Source organism: Macrosteles quadrilineatus, unplaced genomic scaffold (assembly GCF_028750875.1).
Source record: "Macrosteles quadrilineatus isolate MER2022 unplaced genomic scaffold, UCM_ALF_1.0 Scaffold_28__1_contigs__length_1566739, whole genome shotgun sequence".
NCBI lineage: Eukaryota > Metazoa > Arthropoda > Insecta > Hemiptera > Cicadellidae > Macrosteles > Macrosteles quadrilineatus.
Window position 1 is genome coordinate 975,698 of NW_026542621.1, and position 19,561 is coordinate 995,258.

The following is a 19,561-nucleotide window of genomic DNA, read 5'->3' on the forward strand; positions in this document are numbered from 1 at the left end:
TTCAGGGCCAAAATCGTGGATTGATAAGGGCTGACCTTAAAATCAAATTCAATACTGAATCTGATAAAGAGAATCTTAATCTGAGTCTGATGAAGTCTTTAGAAATGGGCTGAAGAGTTTCTATACTTAGCTGCTGTTGAGATTATTATACTGTTACTTTTTTTTGTTTCTTTATCATTGTAGTTGTTGTTTAAGTGATTTATTTTACTGTTACTTGTTTTATTTATTCTTTATCTTTGTTGGCTATTTACCAAATTTGTTGTTCCCCATGTTTTATTGTTAAATATTGTTGTTATATATTGATATATTTTTGATACATTCTTATTTATTAGGTTATTTTTAGTCTGGTCATATTCATGTTATGTATGACATGTATTATGTAATCCTGAATGTAACGTTTTGCCATCATTGTATGTATATGAAAATGGAGTTTTTCGTCCATAAATAAATAAATACCAAACCAAACTATTTGTTTACCGGTACTTGTATAGCTGCTAAATCCCCACTATAGACAAACCTAAAGGTTTCTAATTTTAAGATAAATCTCAGATTTTTGTAACATAAACAATTTATTTTTACATATTTGGCAGTTTCCATATGACAATAAAATTAAATAATATTCGGCATGATCGAAAAAAAAAAATAAGATTGCGAAATAGTTCTAAATTACTATACACGAGTTGTTCTATTATAAATTGTCTACATTTCACTTGAGCTGAGAAAACAACTTGTTGGTGACACAGTGATCTAGAGCATGAAGATAGTCAAAAAGTTCTTCTGTGCAGGTCTCCGCTGTTTGTGATTTGCTGTTGACTCTATTGTTGCATTCCTCCAGCCTGATTCTCAGTTCTTTAGTGTGCTTGTCAGCTTCATTACAATTTTCCTGAAAGTATGGACAAGTTTTAAATAAATCATAAAATAAGTGTATTTGGTAAAAACTAATTTATGTTGGTGTAAATACAGCTGCTTCTTAGTAATCCAAATTGTTGCAATACGCAACTAGTTTTGACTTCACAAAGTCATCAGAAGGTCATCGATACACACATTGTACATTTTAATATACACAAACATGAACATAGATACATCAAAAAGGTACATTTATTTATAACAAGTGAAAGACTAAAAAATGGTAAGAACGGTATAGGGATGATGTGTCAACAACAGAGAAGTGACGTCACAGCACCGATCGACCACGTTGACCGGCAGTCTAGACGCAACATCCATCCAGTCGTGACACACATTACCTAGTTACAATGGACTTCCAATAATTTAAAATGGTCAGAATTTGGATTAATGAAATATCCGGACTATCAGGTGAGACCTCTTAATGTCTCTAGAGGATGTGCTATGTTTGTAAAAAAACAGCCTTTTACAGTGATTTTATTGAGTTTAATTTGTAATACTGTTTTAGAACGAAAAGGTTAATCAACACAACTCAAAATTAGACCAATTTCATGATAAAACAGATTTTCAAGCAACAGTTAGGTACAAATGAAAAATATCCTCTTTAATTAGGACATCAAGATAAATACAGGTTTCACTGATGTTGACATAGAAACCACACTGTTTATTATGTGGTAGCATTTAATGCATATGTGTTTTAATTTATGGTGCTGGATTTTGTTAACAGAGGTTGATTTATTTGTGATAAGGTAAGAATACTAAAAATTATATTTTTGCAAAGTGTGTAGCCTCCGAATTATCGAGTTATACTTTAAGTGGTTTGAATACATTATTATTAGTAATCCTATATGGTTGCAGTGGTAGCTCAGTTCATAAGGAACCATTTTCAGGCATCACTACAACGGGAACATCACTTCATATAAAGGTTGTCTTATTTTACACATATTTACTAACAAATCACTGAACACGCATTACTAGTCTAGGTGTGTGTGTGTGTGTTAGAGTTTATAACACGTATTCCTAGAGTTTACGATACAACCAGCAGGATATTCATATTCATATGAGATGGGGGCGCCACCTATGTGCGTATTTTAACCCAAATATGACTGAAGGATGAGTGTAGACTGGAGTGTGAAGCTTTGTTACAGACTAAGACCAGATGTTTCATTAGTCAGGACCATTTGTATTAAAAGCCAAATGATCAAGGACAGCTGGGTCCAGTTTCAAACTATCAAAAAGCTTCACACTTATCTCAGGATCGAAACGGCGACATTTCGATTACTTGCGAGCACTATAACCACTGAGCTACCCAGTCCGGGCCTGGATATTATGCAGACATTTCTAGACAAAATAAAGTTTATTTAATTTGATTTGCATCTCTAAACCAAAATAAAATCGTATTCAATTAAAAAGAACCCCTGCAGAAAGGCAGAAATACATTGAGTCGTGGTTAAGTTATTGTGTAGGCCAGGCCTATAAAAAATTAGCAGGAGTGTGTATGCTGATTCAACTAGCCACCAGAAATAAGTATAAATATTTGAAATTCAACTATAGGAATACTGTATCATCTACAATCAGTACAAAAGGAAAAGATATGTCACAATTCTACATCCAAGGCCAGTGAAAGTCCAGTTGCATGTTTGGCTTGACCCTTGGTTGTAGTCATCTTGATTAATGAATTGTGATTATGTCATAATTGTGAATTGGTTCGTTTGGACCGTTGGTAATAAATAAATAAAGGCGTAAAGTTATTGCAATCTGACCTAACTCAGTCCATGCAGAATATTCCATGAAGAAGCATAAATAGGGAAGTCACTAACTAAGTGATTCATAGTTAGTAACTTTGTACCAAAACTACATGGCTGGAAGAAAAAAAAAACAATTTACTTCATCATTTGGCCCATTTTGAACATTTTTTCCCTGGCAATAATTTTGGGTAAAACGTCTATAATAAAAACAAGTGCTGAAAATCTGAAATAATAATCTGTACAACTAACCTTACCTAAGTGCTCAAAATGGCTTAAATTAGTTAAAATAAAGAGAAACAAAGTCGCAGAGAACCTGCGATATAATATTGGATTAATATAAATATATCAATAATGATTCGGTTTGATACAAATAAATCAAATCAAATCAAAATATCCTTTATTCATGTAAGTACAATTGTACAGGAATAGAGTCAGATATTACAAAATAAAATGTTTTACATTTAAGAACTAAAAATAAGACAGAATATTTATTTTATTTGTTCTCCCAAAACTCTTCAAGAGAATAAGGGGAAATTTTAATCAAATACTGTTTCAGACAATTTTTAAACTTTTTTGTATCATTTTCATTTAGAAGTATTTTTGGAAGATGGGACATAAATTTATTTCCTGCGAATTTTGTTTTCTTTTTATAAAATTCTAGATTGTGTCTATCAATGTGAGATTGAGAACGAGTGTTATAATTATGACTAATTTTGTTTGATACCTGAGTTTTTGTAATATTTTTTGCATAAATAATAGTTTCCAAGATATATAGTCCATGAACAGTTAGTATTCCAAGATCGGTAAAAATATGTTTTACCGAATCTTTCCTTTTCAAATTAAACATTGCCCTAATTGCCCTTTTCTGGTACGATAAAATCCGTTTTAAGTTTTTTGATGTAGTTGCTCCATATATACTGATTCCATAAGCTAAATTAGAATGAACTAAGGCATAATATATTGATATTAATGTTTTTAAGCTGCAAACTTTATACATTTGTCTTAAAGCAGATACTCCTGAAGACATTTTTTTGATAACATGATCAACATGTTTGTCCCAGGCTAGATTTTTATCAATTATTAAACCAAGAAATTTTGTATGTTCTACCTGTTGTAATTTATAATCTTCTAAGATTATGTCTGGATTTAATTTGTTTTTGTTTTGTTTTGTAGAAAATGATACAAAATTAGATTTTTCAGGGTTTAAAAGAAGGTTTTTGCTATCTAAGAATTTTTTTATGATGGAGAGACTGGCCAATGATGATGCCTCAATACTTTCTTTTGAATTTCCACAAATGGTAATATTAGTATCATCAGCATACAAACAGGCCGCCCCGCCCACAGGCATCAAGTCCGGCAGACCCCTCAAGTATATTAGGAACAAGAGGGGCCCCAACACCGACCCCTGCGGAACTCCATGGCGGACCATCTGCATCTGTGAATTAAACTTTTGGATGTAATTATATTTACTTGAGAAATCTGATTTATAATGTTCTATCTCAACATATTGTTGCCTAAGAAATAGGTAGGATTTAAACCAATTTAATTCTTTGTCATGAATACCTAATTTTGATAAAGTGTCGATAAGATTTTCATGCGATACACTATCAAATGCCCTTGTTAAATCAAGAAAAATGCCAATTACTTTTTCTCTCTTATCCATATAACTATAAATATGGATAAATATAAATAAATATAACATAATATAATAAATAAATATAATAAATATAACATTGAATTTAATATTACCATATTATATAAATAGCAACAATTACAAAACATTTATAAAGATGTTTGTTTATTTTATCCTTAGTTTTAATTTAAATTTGTACAATTTAAAATGAGAAACTAAAAATTTTCAAGCCGTGTGCAGTAATTATATTAGCCTATTAAGTTTTAAATTTTTTTTTTTTGTTTTGTTTCTTTCATAAAATATATTTTTTTTTCAGTTGAATATAGATAGTTTATTCATTAAACTGTAACGTGCCTATTTTGAGGGGGGGTCAAACTAGCCTATTCCTATGTCTAGCCTATCCCTAGGCATAGCCTACCAGCCCTAACTAAGGTTATAGGTTAGAAGGCTAACCTTAGTTATAACATCTTCAGTAAAGTATAGGCATGATACACTGTTGTGTTTGGTATTAAATAAGTGTAGAACGAGAGTTATTAGTACTGTATGAGCGTGGCATAAACCTTATACAGTGTTTTATAGCTTATTGACTCACCAGCGATGTGTTTCGCAAGCTAGGGCTCAACCCGGCTTGGTACTTCGAAGAAACTTTCTACACTTAGTAAACCCGCAGATCATGGCCTTAGGCCAATAATCCGTCACAAAGACGTGAGGAAATGCGGAGTGAATAATATAAACCGACAACTTGAAGTTAAAACTCATTGTCGTGTGAAACAAACACAACATAACCTACAGTCGACGACGACGACAACAACAAGCTCGAGCGACTGACGATTTAGCGGCTGCAGACGACGGCAGCCGGCTAGCTCTTTTTCGGGTTAGCAAACAGCAAGCAAACGTTCCGGATCAGCTGAGCCCCCTACTTTGCTAGAGAGGGGAGCGAGAGGGATGAACCGAGGAACCCTCAGACGGCAAGCAAGAAAGTTAGTTCCTCACCAGCCATGAGTTAGGAGAGTTCCTCACCAGCCACGAGTTAGGAGAGTTCCTCACCAGCCACGAGATAGGAGAGTTCCTCACCAGCCACGAGTTAGGAGAGTTCCTCACCAGCCACGAGATAGGAGAGTTCCTCACCAGCCACGAGACAGGAGAGTTCCTCACCAGCCACGACTACGAACACTCGAGAGCTCTTACGTACTAAAGTAGAGTACCGAGATCGTCGTAATAGTTCATTGGTGAAGTAATAGTTAGCTCGCGTGATACTTCGAGTAAAATTGTAAGTCTTATATTCCATTAGATTTAAGGTAAACCGAGTTAACTATTGCCAGGGTGTAAAATACTAGTTTTTAAAATCGGTTTTACTAGATTTTATATTTTCACTCCTGTTAAACCAATGGACTTAGGCTACGTTGACTTGATCATGATGGTGTGTTAAACCCAACCCATAACGTAACGATTAAATATTACGAGGCCAGTGTATTTTTAATCCATTTTTAGTAAGCCCAAAACAATTTAATCTCATCATACGAATTTATTAGTAGTAGTCAGTGACTACTAAGATTAGTTGTGCTAGTTGAGCACGTCCCGGCCGGCACGCATGGCGTGTTGGTTGTAGTGGCCTTAGGCCTGTTTACGATGTTTTATGGTTTTAACAACGTGTTTGCCATAAAGCCTTTGAGATTGATGTGAACCAGAAGTGGATGGATGGTTCGTTTCGGCCTTGGTTACTTTACTGCCAGGTACTTGGCGGTTCGTGTGGTTTGGACAACTATGTTCCCCGCTTGTAACGGAACGATGGTTTCAACATGCATGACATGGTTAAGCTTCAGTTGGGTCAGCTCAACGTTGTGTGCAGAAATGAGGACTGCATCATTAATACTATTAATGTGCGTACTCAACTAAAGTGGTTTCCTCTGGCACTTTAGATGTCAGAAGGCTGTCGTAATTCACACTTAAAACCTTTGGAACCTTCACCAGCCTAGTTAGTTTATTTAATATACTGGTACTTTAATATAAATAACCATTTTGGAAACAAATTTTGTCTTGGTTTAACCAAAAATCTGTCATTTTCGGCACTTTACAATTTTTTTTTGAAACCTGACTGTATCAAGGTGAAAACTGCATCAGCCAAAAATTGGCAGAGGGGAAATTCTTCTTAATACGTTAAAAAACGTGTAATGTGGGAATTCTCGCCCCGCAGTACCAGCACAGCTGGGACGCGGCAGGAAATGTCGCCCTCCTCCCATGCCAACAATCTTGCTTCAGTGTGAGCTCACTCACGCACAGGGAACGTTGCATCCGATTGCCGCTTATTGTGCTAGTTTTATACTTAAATCCAGTATGATTCGTTTTCAGATCTGACTATTTTATCAATGGAGGGGAATGTATCAAATTTAGAGTAAAATGTGGGTTTTTTTGGACTTGGTGAAATGGAATAGAATAATAATAATCATTGTTGTAGTGAAGCATTGTGGAAAGAACTTAACCTCAAAATTGTGCTTAAGGCCTTTTTTGTGAAATTTGTTTATGGTATATTCAGGATTTTTGCCCCTGCTTTTTCCTTCAATTTTAGGAAATAGTGAGGGCCTGCTAGCAGTTTTGTTTAATGCTTCTATCTGTTGGGTCTTGTAAAACTACGCCCCCAACGAAAACAATGCTGATATATTATTATAAATAATGTTATTCAAGGCCTATTTGACCCTAACATAGCCAACCAAGTTATGGTAAATGAAATTCCTCCAAATGAGAATCCTCAAGAGCCCGCGCTTACTGAAAACTTGATAGTAATGGACTTAAGTTGATGATGGTAATGATCCTGGTTACCATCACAATTTCACCTACCATAAGATTCCCGGAACAAAACATGTGCTAAATTCAGATGCCAAGCCTATTGAATATTTCTAATTTATTTTTTACCGTAGGCCTGCTGAACACATTTGTGTTGAGAACAAATCAGTACCTATATAATTTTGCTTGTATAGGCCCTATATATTATTTGTATATAATATTTATATGTCACCTCACTCAAGCGCTCGCAAATGGAAGCTAGTAAATCTGGCTGAAATGAAAGGCTTTTTACAGGCAGTGATTTTTATCATGGGAATTATTAGAAAACCAATGATAAGGAGTTATTGGTCCACCAGTACATCTCAAGCAACCTCTTGGTTTCATGAAATGTTTAGACCTGTTTCGCCTATATCTCAGTTTTTGGCGTTATATGTTTACTTAATATTTTATTTCTAGGACTTAAACATATGTATACGAAAATATTCAATTTTATTTTACAATAAAAAATCATCTGTTTTTAATATTTTGCCAAATTTCTAACTTTAGAACGCTGTAATTAAGTTATAGCTGTTGGTGGACGTGAAGGCTGGAGAAGAGGTGGACGTGAAATGTTTAGGGAAGCTGACGGCACTACAATTGGTAAGTATGTGCTGAGTCAACATAACTCCAAGAATTTGTTTTAAGAATCCAGATGCTGGTTTAAAAACTGTGGACATATCAAAGATCTTGACATTCTATCCTTAATTGCTATCAACGTTATTTTGTCATTTGCAAAGATATTCTGTGGTTATTAAATGCACACTCTAGTGAGATCCCAGTGCTAGGATGGAATGGTTTCAAGGAGAAAGCAACATCTGAAGAACATTTACCAAAAATAAAAAAATGATTTAAGTTAAACTTACCTCCCTTTCATTAATGTGCCTACAATTATTTGGACACTGTCTATACTGCTCTCCTCATAGCCCAAAAGAAATGTGACAGTAGACTATAAATCAGGTAAAAAAAGACCTGCTTTGTGACGTTTAATCAGCCACTTTACATCACAGCAGTGTTATGCGTCGCTTTAGAAACACTTAACATTCGGAGGGTTAGGAAATAACTGGCGTTAAGAGGGTTAAGAACATTAGTTAGGCCCTATGCATAAGCTCCAAAATTTTTTTTTTCCTGTTAGGTAGTTAATTTTCAGGGCGAAATGGGCGTTTCATCCTCAAAAGTGCCAAAGGAAAAGTGTTCAAATGGGCCAAATAATGATAACAAAATTATTACTCTAAAAATTCGTTTGGACACCGGACACCCTAAACTAAATCAATAACTTCCCAGATTGTATTTAAATGCAAATCCTAATATAACTTAAGCTTCATAGGTTAAACCTATTCTGCCTATTAACTTACCATTACCCTAAAGATACCAGTATACTAAATACTAAACAATAACATATTTAGCATGAGTCCACTTGTACAAAACTTAACTTATTTATAAAAATATTTTATTATGATATAACTATACAGAAATTAATTTACCCTTATAACAACTTGAGGATCGACTAGTTCTTCGTCCTCTTGGGCTCGAACAGTAGGGAAAAATCTTCTCAGCAGTGACATAGTGTTAATCTGTAAAATGACGTAAGTTAAGTTGGAATTAAATATAACACTTTAAAACAAATAGCATTAAAAAGTATCACCAGGGAACTAAGTTTAACCGTTTAACCTACTTACAATTTTATCAGTGTTGGTTTTCTAATTTGGATAACAGACAACACCTAACACCAGTTTAGCTAGCAGAAGCAATTTCGAGTGACCGATGTAGAAAATAAGTTAGAAGAAAAAAGTCGACATGCAATACTAACAGGTCACTTGATTGGATGCATTATTTTTTTTCGAACAAAGGAAACCAATAGAAATATTCGTTTTATACCAACATATGATCTCTACTGAGAGGTCAAAACAAAATCACAACAAGAAATTATATTTCACTTTAAATTTTTAATCTTTAATATTTTGCAAGTGTTAGCGATAAACAATATTAATAAAAATTGTTTATTTTAAAACAATATTTAAATTAAACTTTTTAAGGTGTTTAAAAATGATTTACTCAGTTTTATGACATCATTCTATCGACGTAGTTATCTAGGCTCCCGTCATGGAAACAGAAACAAATAATGGAGCCAAGAAGACCACCAAATGTATATAGTTTAGGATTAGTTAAACAGGTAATTAGCAGGGAACGCACCATCGGAATGATGCGTTTTTCAATTGCTTTTTAAAATTAGTCATCATATTGGGTAGACTCTTCAGCGATAATCCTCAACATAGTAAAACAAAACAGCAACATAACCTGTTCGATGTGTTGTTGGAATCACTAAGCTTTTCGTTAGGTCCTACTTTACTTTTATATAAAAAGAAATCAATAAATAAACTGTAATCTGTAACCGACTTGATAATTTACGATTTTAATTAAGATTGACTTATCTGATTCCAGTCATGAATGGAACAACGATGGACCATCAACATCAGCACCATCATCATCACAGCAAACACAGAAGCCATAGTCACCATGGTCATGGTAGTCACCATCATCACCATCATCATCGTGAACACCATTCATCCTCGTCCTCGTCATCCTCTACTACGTCTCACCATCATCATCATAGTAAGCCGAGGAACTACAAGATGTTGTCAGACCCATTTTTGGTCAAGGGTGCTGCGAAGGTTTATCGATATGATGGAGTTGTACCGAATGATCCGACCTGCCCTCCTGTACAAGTTAGAGACCCAAGATCGCATCTCACTAGGATATGGACAAGATTAGAACCTCTAGATCTTCCAGTACCACGATTCAAGGTAATATCAGATTGGGATATGAATTCAATAACAATCTATTAAGTTAAGGTGGCCTACTTGGCCTTATTATTTAATAACTCAAGCTGTTCTTCTTGTAAAACGCTATATTTAATCTTACAAACATGCTTTACCGGAGTATCCAAATCCAATCATTAACTTAGTTCACCCTAGTTATCCTAACCTATAAAGAGTGATGACTGCCAATTCCAAAGCAAATCAGTTCTACAGCGGCTCCTGATGTTAGTGTCATATAGGCCTACATCAAATTAGAAAAATCAATAACTCATTAACATGAGAATTAGCCTAAGTTTAAATATAAGTAAACACGTTCGCTGCTACGGACGTTTCGGAATGTCAGCCGGGCCACGGCGCCAGGAGCTGGGAACGTCACCGTTCATTGTTGTTTAATGTTGCCATGGATAAGCCAGCTCGTCACAAGCGTCCTATATTTCTTTGCAGCTCGTGGGGACGTAGGGACCTACTCTTCTGACAATAAAAAATATAGTTTCCCTAAATTACCACCAGGGTCGTTTGGAACAGGGCTTTGTTTCATCTCTTTCCTGCTAGATAGCAACACTACTTTACCTACTGTAACCTGGGTAGTGCTGCTATCTATCAGAATCACTTAGTACTATGTCCAAAGCCAGTTTTACTGCAGAACTTTTCCAACCAGTACAACTACCGGTACTGTTGTTTTTACTGTAATTCAGTGTATCGGCGGCAATGTCACGCAGCGGCCGAGCGTCAGTTCAGCTCCTGGCGCCGTCCTGGCATCGAGCGGTCAGCAGCGAACGTGTTAACTGTATTAATAGGCTAACATATCCTATAGGCTACGTTAGAATTCAACTTTCTTTTGTTTCCCTGAAAATACTTAAGCATCAAGATTGTTATTTAAGTTAAGGGGTTATTCCAAACAATTCCCATCAGGATTGACAAAAACAAGGTTTGTACTTAGGCTACAGTACAACAAAAATACCCAGCAAAATCATATTAGGCCCTAACTTAACATCAAAAACATAAAGTCATCAGACAAAATATGTAGGCTAGGTAATTAAAAATAGGCAGATTTAACCCTTGAAGGGTCAAATGCTGTAATTACTGCAACTTCGTTTTCGCCGCAAGTGTCAGTCATCGCCGTAATCACATGGACGTTGCAGGCTTTTTGTTTCGTCTGGCTGCCATCAGTCTGAAACGGGATTTCAGACAATAGCTTAGTTAGTGTGAATTAGGGAGTTCCAAAGTCGGTATAAGAGCGCTTTTACTAAATTGGTGTAGCCTATCACAAGTTATATAGCCTACAGTTAACAGTTTGTATCGTTGCTGAGGAATTTTGAGAGTGAATGAGCCAGAGAGCTTTATGAAATCTTTCATAAAGACTGTCTTTATCTTTCAACTTTTTAGTGAAAAAAACCAAGTTGTGTGTGATATAATTTGGAATTCTGAGATTGATTGTGGGATGAGTGATTTATAGGCCTTTGTTGTTTTCTGATGTTGAATGATTTTAAAGGCATGGTGCTTAATGGTTTAATTCAGGGGTCTCCAACCTACGGCCCGCGGGCCAGATGCGGCAAGAGAATAGATTTTATTCGGAGGGCTTACGGGTAAATAATTATTTTTATATAACTTAATTGGTATGTTATAGGCCAAATCGATGATTGTCAAAGTGGTGGCAACACCCATCTCGGCGAAAGCGTGATAGTACGTCACGTTCGCGGCAACTCGGTGATATCGTGATCGTCAGTCACGATCGCGACAACTCGGCGATATCGTGGTCGTCACTCACGGTAGCGGCAACACCCTTAAGTAAATGTTGCAGTCTCGGTAATGACATAAATCAGCATTTGTTATTGCGGCAACATCCGTAAGTAAATATTGCGGCCCCAGAGATAACACGCTTGTCATTCGCGATCGCGGCAACACTCACAACCATTTTTGCAGTCTCGGCGATACCGCGATCGTCTCCTGCAATCGCAACTGCACTGTGAACATCTCTTGTGGTATCACCAAAATTTCTGTGATGATATCCAGTAATCATGATTTATTTATGACAAAGTATATGAGGAACATCGTTTATATTCCCTAAAAAAATTATGTTGGGTAGGTCAGTTATTTTGTTTGATCACAGTATCATTTGCAAAAGCTTACAGAATTTTAGTTAAAAGGTTAAATAGCAACAAAAAATCAGCAAGAAATGTACAAACTTCATCAATGAGCTCTTAATTAGAAAACTCTTTGAGGGTTATTTTGAGAAGGGCTCCCCTTCTACACTGAAATGTTGACGGTCCAGCCCTTTCCTCCAAAAATTGTCAATGTGGCCCTTGAGTAAAAAAGTTGGAGACCCCTGGTTTAATTTATCCGTCTGTCAGTGACCTTTTGTCTATGGCGACCGATGTTGAGATTAAAATCTCATCATGAGGCTAATTAAAGCTTTTTTAAAACAAATGTACACAACTGAAGGCAGCCTACAGCCTCCGTCGTGACATGATCATCTTTCGATAAAGACCTTACAAATAAAATAGGCCTGCAGTAATTTTGGGCTTGCTGCAATTTTGTTACCAAAGCAACGGTCACATTATTAACTACCCAGTGTTACTGTAATTGGAATGGGCAGTTACTATAGATTTGATCAGTAGGCCTAAAAGTTTATCGTGAACTTATAATAGTATTTTTTATCTTCAGTCGAATATGAACAGCGACAAACACCCTTTTAATGGTTTTAACCACATTGTCAGTCCAGTCTAGATTGTTATTTATGGTCAAACGATTACTTATGACTTTGTCTTGATAGACTATGACAATCCAATATTGTTGACAATAGGCCTACTGTAACTTAAACTGTCTGGGTGACGTCTGTTGGCGTTCATGACCAATGGTGATTGGCTTAGTTTTGTCAGGGAATTAGGTTAAATCCATTCTTTGTTGCCCACTTTTAACAATTTCATTGATATTTTTTTAGGCTACACAAATGTAATAGTAATAATTCACCTTGCTGACTTTAAAATCCGTGTAAGAATTAAACCTATTAACACGTTCACTGCGGCCCACCAAATGGCAGGCCTAGCCCCGGTCCGGCGCAGTGTTGAGCTAACCCGTTTGGCTATCAAATATTTTGGTCTGACGAATAGCAAATGACGTGCAGTGATGTGCTGTGTTACGAAGAGAGTCAACGTAGTTTTCTGAAACACTCACAGTGATAGCAGCACTGTCTGGAACTAGCCTGTCTCATTGTATTGCCAATTGGAGGGAGAAAGACGGGACAAGTTTATTTCTAAACTTACCAGAAGGGGATTTTACAGGGAAATTTACTACTAACCTACACCACAATAAAGCACCCATTCCTACCTAATCACAGACTTAAAAATACACGTTCTTCCCGGTGTATGTAGGCGATGCCGGCACTCACCTGCGAGCGTTCAGCGTGGCAGAAAGGAACTAGAGCACTCACCGGTGAGTGGCCTGCAGCTAAGGTGTTAAGTTTTAAAACTGAACTGATGTTGTACCGGTACTGTAAGGGTTAGGAGTTACAGAAGAGAATCTCAACACTACTGAATGACTGCCATATAAGATACCCCTGCAGCAGCAAACCTTCTTACTAAGCAAATTTCAATTTTGCCGTGATGGGATTTTCTTGAATAAAATTTATCCTTACAATGTCAGATTAATTCTCTTTTTAAACACTATTAGGTTTAATGAGTACTTTTTGTCTCAAAAGGGAAAGTAGTAAAGTGTGTTTTTAGTGTAGGCCTAATGTTTATAGTTAAGTATGAAAACAATAAATTTGATCAAAATATATTCATAAACAAGCAAACTACAACTACTGTTCAATTGATTCTCAACTGGAATAACATAGGAATATCAACAGTTTTTTTTCTTCTCTGTAATCGTTATGCACACAACGCTTTCCCAATGTACGGACTAAACTATCAGTTTTTTTTTAATCTCTACGAAATAGTTTGGAAAGAAATTGCATTTTCATGTTTTGAGGGTAAAAATGGGAAAAACTAATTTTCACCCTATAAAACCCTGTTTCATAGTCCGATCATGTTGCTTCAGGAACTCGTTTGAATAAACATAGATCTACATCATTGTATCAAATTGCATCATAATTGCATAAATTACATAATTGCATGGCTTTTACTCAAGTTATCATACTAACGGACACACACATATATATGCAGTGCCTATTATCCGAGCCCCATATCTGAGCCCTTAGGTTTTCCGAAGTTGTTAAATATATACTATTTTATTTTCTGTCGGAAAACAACAATTACGATGTCAAGGTATGTTCCTGATAAGTTGAGTAAAAATAGCTAGGCCTACTATTTCTTTTTAATCGCAGGGGATTATAGGACTATAAAAAATAGAAACATTACACTTACCAAGGATCATGGAGGCAAAGCTCAATCGTACTTATTGCTTATTTAAATGAAGATTTCTTTTGTATTATCATTATGCTGTGTGGCAGAATCAAAACAAATAAATTTGTTTGTAATGTAAACATAGAGAATGTAAAGGGAATAAAAGGTTAACTATGGGTAAAAGTAGACAAATAAATTATAAATAAAATCAAACGTAACAGCTGACTTATTTTCAATATTTTAAACGTAATAAAAACAATCCTTAAACAAGATATCCTTTCATTTAATTTATCTGACCTTAGGAGAAGGTTTATTGAAAAACACATATTTTTTGTGAAGTTTTGAACCAAGACCTTTCATTCATCAAGTGTGCGGTTGGTAGGTATATACGGGTTACAGTTTTCTCAAAAGTTTGTGATCCTTTTTAGCTTTATATATATAATATATATATATAATATATATATATAATATATAAATATATATATATATATACATTATTTTAACATAGGAATGACAGTACCAGGTTGGCCGTTAACCGTTGGAAAGTTGAACTAGCTGCTTGTAGAGTATAAAATTTAACAGTGGCATTTCCGCTAGGGTGTTACAGGGAACCATTGCCTTTTGTCGGTCTTTGTCATTACAATGTTTAGATGTTGACATAATTGTGTCAAGTATAGCTCAGGTCAAACTAAAATTAAAAGTAAAAATTCCATTTGACAAATTTTGTTCACTATTTATTGTAAAAACATATAATTTCACAAGTAGCCTATTTGATTTCCTAATGTTGTACCATAATCCCTAACCTCAAAATCTAAGCGAGGTAGGCCTACGTGTTAGCCGAGATTCTCAGTAAAACAAGGTAGGGAGTGCACCGTATATGAATTAGAACGGATGGTGTTTTGGCCTCTGTGGGCCACAAAACGAAAAAGTAATGCGGTCCCTTACCTAGAAATTCGCTAAGAGCCAAGTTGTTGAGTCATTCATGTTTATCTCAGAGCTTCTTTTACCTCCCTCTTGTCAAATCTTGGCACACAGTTTCTATATGTAGGCCTAATTCTTTCGCCCATTTTGCATTCATGTGCCACATAGGCTTTCAACCACAAGACCATTGTTTCAATTGTTTTGTTTTAGAAGGCTTTCGTATTTATCATACTTTTATTATTTCCCTTTATTATTCAGTATAATTTTCATGATTTGGGTTAATAGTGGGTTTCAGTTAGGCCTACCCATATTGCAACTCCCCACAGTTACCTCAGATAATAATTTTGATAAACAGCCTACCATTTAGTGTGAAGAAGGCAAATATATGCTTATTTCCGACGACACCTCCCTCACTATCTTCAATCCCAGTATGGAGGTGTTAGAACAAATTGCTTTTGTTGAATCAAACTGTCTTCTTCAATGGTGCGAAGAGAATCATTTATCCCTGAATCCTGAGAAAACCCAGCTTCTACAATTTCAAATTTCTAAAAGACGATCCCAAGGAAAATCACAGTCTTCTAAATGTCCTGATAGACAAAACCATAATCAGTCCCTCCCAAAACGGAAGTTCCTTGGAGTACTCCTTGATAAAAATCTCAGGTTTCATCAACATATTGAGCATGTAGTATAAAGGGTTTTGGTAGGTATTTTCATGTTCCGAATGCTGCGGCAAATAACCAACACCGATGCTCTCCTGTCTGCATACAGCTCATCTATCCCTATCTGACGTACACCATTCCTGTTTGAGGCTGTGAAAGACCGAGAACACTGTTTTTGTTCAGACTCCAGAGGAAGGCAATCCGTATTGTGTTCTCCCTTCCAAAACGTCACTCCTGCAAAGAAATATTCAGATCATTCAGAATCCTTACCTTATCCATCCATACATCTTATCTTATCTCATCTTATCTTTTTTGTATCCATCCATCTATATTCTGGAAAAGTCATTCGCTAAGAAAAACATATCTTTCTTTCACCACTCCAGTCAACTACAGATATTCTTTCCGAAACACTTCAAACCTTGCCATTCCCCGTCATTCAACTGCATTTTCCAGAAACACTTTCACTACAATGATTTCATCATTTAGTTGTTTTTACTGTAAGATAAACAATATGTTTTATCAATTAAGTATTAATTTGACTTGGCTAATGCATGTATGTATATGTTGATCTGGCCTAATAAATGACTTATTGACTTATAACCACTATTCAACCTCGATTGACAAATCTATTAAATCAACCTAACCTTATAAACCAAACCTACTAACCCCATTGACTAAACATGTAGTAGGTAAAACTTAATTGTAATCAATCTGACCCAGTCTTACCATAGTATTGTGCTGTGTGGTTATTTTTAACCTAAAAGTTTATTTTTTACTAGTGTATTGTATTCGGATGAAGCATGTAAGGGATATCCATCCTTAAAAGTATTATTTTATTGTATGAATAAATGTACAAAGATACTGAAAGTATTGTTTATTAATGCTCAGCTGACTTGTGAAATGTATACAGTAAATAAATTCTACAATTTTTGTGTAAAATAGCGAGGTAGGGTTGCCTATTGCATTGCAAAAGCATGATTTTCGATTGGACAATCTTCGCAGACTCTTTCTGTGATCGCAATAATAAAGGCTTGGCTTGAAAATCAAACTCCCTAATGTATTATTGGTCAAATTAATTTTTCAAGAGAAAACAATTCTTTGAGGCCCTCCCAAGCCAAGGCCCCTAGCAACCACCGTGTTCATGTTAGAGATATAGGCTATAGCCCTGAATACGAGAAATTGTTTTTTAATTTAAATATAAAAACAAAATTCTAATTTTATCTGTACATATATTAATATATTTAAATCCACCATAGGCCTATTACTTTATAAACAAAACCATAGTTTTTCATTAAACCTGCGAATGATTTCGATTGAAAAGGGAGCTTGTTTAGAATAGAACTTCTAGAACATTTCTAAGAAACCTTTTTGTCTTTTAATCGATTCTGCATAATCTTCAGTTTTTAGACCCAATAGTTTTCTCTACGCCAAATATAATTTTAGTTGTACTTATGCTATCATCGAAGAAATGCTAAGTGATTGGAATGCAATGGGCTGATCGAATATTTTTTGTAAATTCTTAGACAAATGAGATTACCTATAAACAATTTTTATCTGAGCTCAAGTCTTAATTTTAACTGTTTCGAGTTGTTAAAAGATGTTATTGAAGAAAAGTATTTTTCAATTGCATTAAGTTGATATTTCAATTTGGGTTAATCTTGAATTTAATATCTCAAATTCCTTCTTGTGATTTAAAGGGGTGTAATCATAGACTGGCAAAATAATTGGCTATAATTAGAGGTTTTAAGGCATTGGTTTGCTAAAAGAATGAAGAGCATGGTATATGGAACCCATTCAAAAGTTTAATTTGCTGTTGGTCTCCACTTGTGTAGAAACAGACGATAACTTTAAACCGCGAATTGTATTGACATTTAATATTTTAGTGATCTAGGAAACTTTTTATCAGCAAGTCCTTCTACTTTATGTAATTTGAATGCTTTGTTTAGTAGTATTACTTTCTTTAACTCATTGATCTCTGTATGTTTTTGGAGAATGCATACAGGCTTTTAAATCTAAAATCTTTATTTATATGTCGCTTTTATGTGTTTACCAGGCATACAAGATGAGGTAACCTCTTAAAACAGTTCATAGAAGCAACCTGTAGGATACAGTAATATAAAACATGTATAGCCAGCCACCAAACAGAAAAAAAACACTTAAAGTTTGTAAATATTTAAGCCCAAATAATATTATATTCTTTTTACCCTCAGTTTAATAACTTAAAAATTTCAAACTTGTTCATACTCTTTAACTCAACATCTCCCTTTGAACAAACATCAATGACCAAAAATACTTATGATAAAAACAAGATAAAAACTTCAAATCATAATTATTATCAGTGATCACTAACATCCTATCATATCTGACTAAACTCATAAAAATTGAGTAAATAAATTAATGTGATTTAACACTGACAGCCAAAAAATAGACTAAGTTTAGTTTTGGATAAGCTAAATTTAAAGTTAAAATAATTGTAGTTCACAATTACACAATTAAAAATGCATGAAAAGTAATTGGGAATATAGTTTTTAAATGAACTTAGGTGTGGTGTAGCTTTTTGATATATTGAACAGCAATGTTTTAAGTTTTCTTTCGTTATTCACATTTTATAAAATTCTTTCATCCTATGTGGTCAAAAAAGTAGTTTACAACTTTGTACTTTATTATTTAATATTTCTGTGTATAAATCATTATTTATTTTAAACATTTCTAAAGTCTGAAAAGTAAAGATATAGGGGAGTCTGGAAATTTAAAGAAAATAGAAAATAATTTATAATTTTAGAGATTAGAATTCTATGTAATTTGAAAAAATAATGGATCTTAAGGCCTATTTGCTTGGAGCGATTGCAGCGATATTCGCGCAGCGATAATTGCTCCGTGATAGTAGCTGGGCACTGTTCTAACGGAGTTTGCGTTGTCCTGTTTTGCTTAGAGCGACTGTCGCAAGAGTCGTTAGCTACAGTCGCGGACCACTGCCCTGGGTACCAGTCTTGCGATAATCGTGCCTTGACTAATGCACAGCGACACATACGCAGAACCTCAAAACAGTGCAGTTCACTCAGTAGGCACATTAATAATAGGGGTTAAAATAACCATGATTACTTTTTCGTTCACATTAGTTTTTCTATTCATGTGCTGTTACGATTGTACTGTTTTGGTTATATTTCCTTACACATTCATTCTACATTGTAGAAGAAACAGGCAACTCTTTATTTAAAGCAAACTTTGCATTGTCATTGCTCAAATAGTTGTGTATAATTTTTTTAGGTTACCCTCGTCTATTCACATTTAAATATAAAATGCTTGACTGTTCCAAGTTTACAATGTGTTATTTAGGTAGTGTGGGTGTTAACACTGTATCAGTTTTTTTGTATGAATACATTTTTTTATTTAGACTCCAGGTTTTATTTTTTGACTTTCATGTACTCTTATTGATATCACTAATTTAATTTTTTTATTGATAAATTTTTTTTCGTTGATATCACTACAGTTTTCTATTTATCTCCCATCTAGTTGCGTCTAGTGATATGTATCCATCCAAAATCTTACATATCACTTTTACATATATTTGTTTATCGATCGTCTATTGATACTTCCACTAGGGTCAAGTAGAGCCTCGTCTTCTAACTCCTCACTGAGGAGATACTTTAAAAAGTTGCATCACACACTCATGACTTCACCATTGTGAGTGCTGGTATTCAACTAACTATGAAAATGT

The 19,561-nt window shown here is 34.8% G+C and overlaps 2 protein-coding genes across 2 annotated transcripts in view; one reads left to right on the plus strand and one right to left on the minus strand.

Annotated features, from left to right (window-relative positions):
* Positions 1-556: 556 nt before the first annotated feature.
* Positions 557-8,893, minus strand: LOC129005645 (cytochrome b-c1 complex subunit 6, mitochondrial-like). The gene is made up of 3 exons (XM_054434605.1): positions 8,781-8,893; positions 8,586-8,675; positions 557-883 (listed from the first exon to the last, which is right to left on the minus strand). Exons 2-3 carry the CDS (start codon positions 8,664-8,666, stop codon positions 707-709), a joined length of 258 nt encoding a protein of 85 aa, XP_054290580.1. The 5' UTR covers positions 8,667-8,675; positions 8,781-8,893; the 3' UTR covers positions 557-706.
* Positions 8,894-9,200: 307 nt separating this feature from the next.
* LOC129005622 (histone-lysine N-methyltransferase SETD1B-A-like) overlaps positions 9,201-19,561 on the plus strand; it is a 49,977-nt gene continuing 39,616 nt past the window's right edge. Inside the window, exons 1-2 of the mRNA XM_054434579.1 lie at positions 9,201-9,274; positions 9,544-9,905. Coding sequence (XP_054290554.1) covers positions 9,546-9,905 — 360 coding nt within the window. The 5' untranslated portion in view covers positions 9,201-9,274; positions 9,544-9,545. The remainder of the gene's footprint in view (positions 9,275-9,543; positions 9,906-19,561) is intronic.

What these genes read in the sequence shown, in the direction of transcription:
- LOC129005645 (XM_054434605.1), bottom strand. Translation starts at nt 8,666, where the DNA reads ATGTCACTGCTGAGAAGATTTTTCCCTACTGTTCGAGCCCAAGAGGAC. An exon ending in ATCCTCAAGTTGTTATAAGG is followed by an intron (nt 884 to 8,585) that starts GTAAATTAATTT and finishes CCATACTTTCAG; the next exon opens with GAAAATTGTAATGAAGCTGA.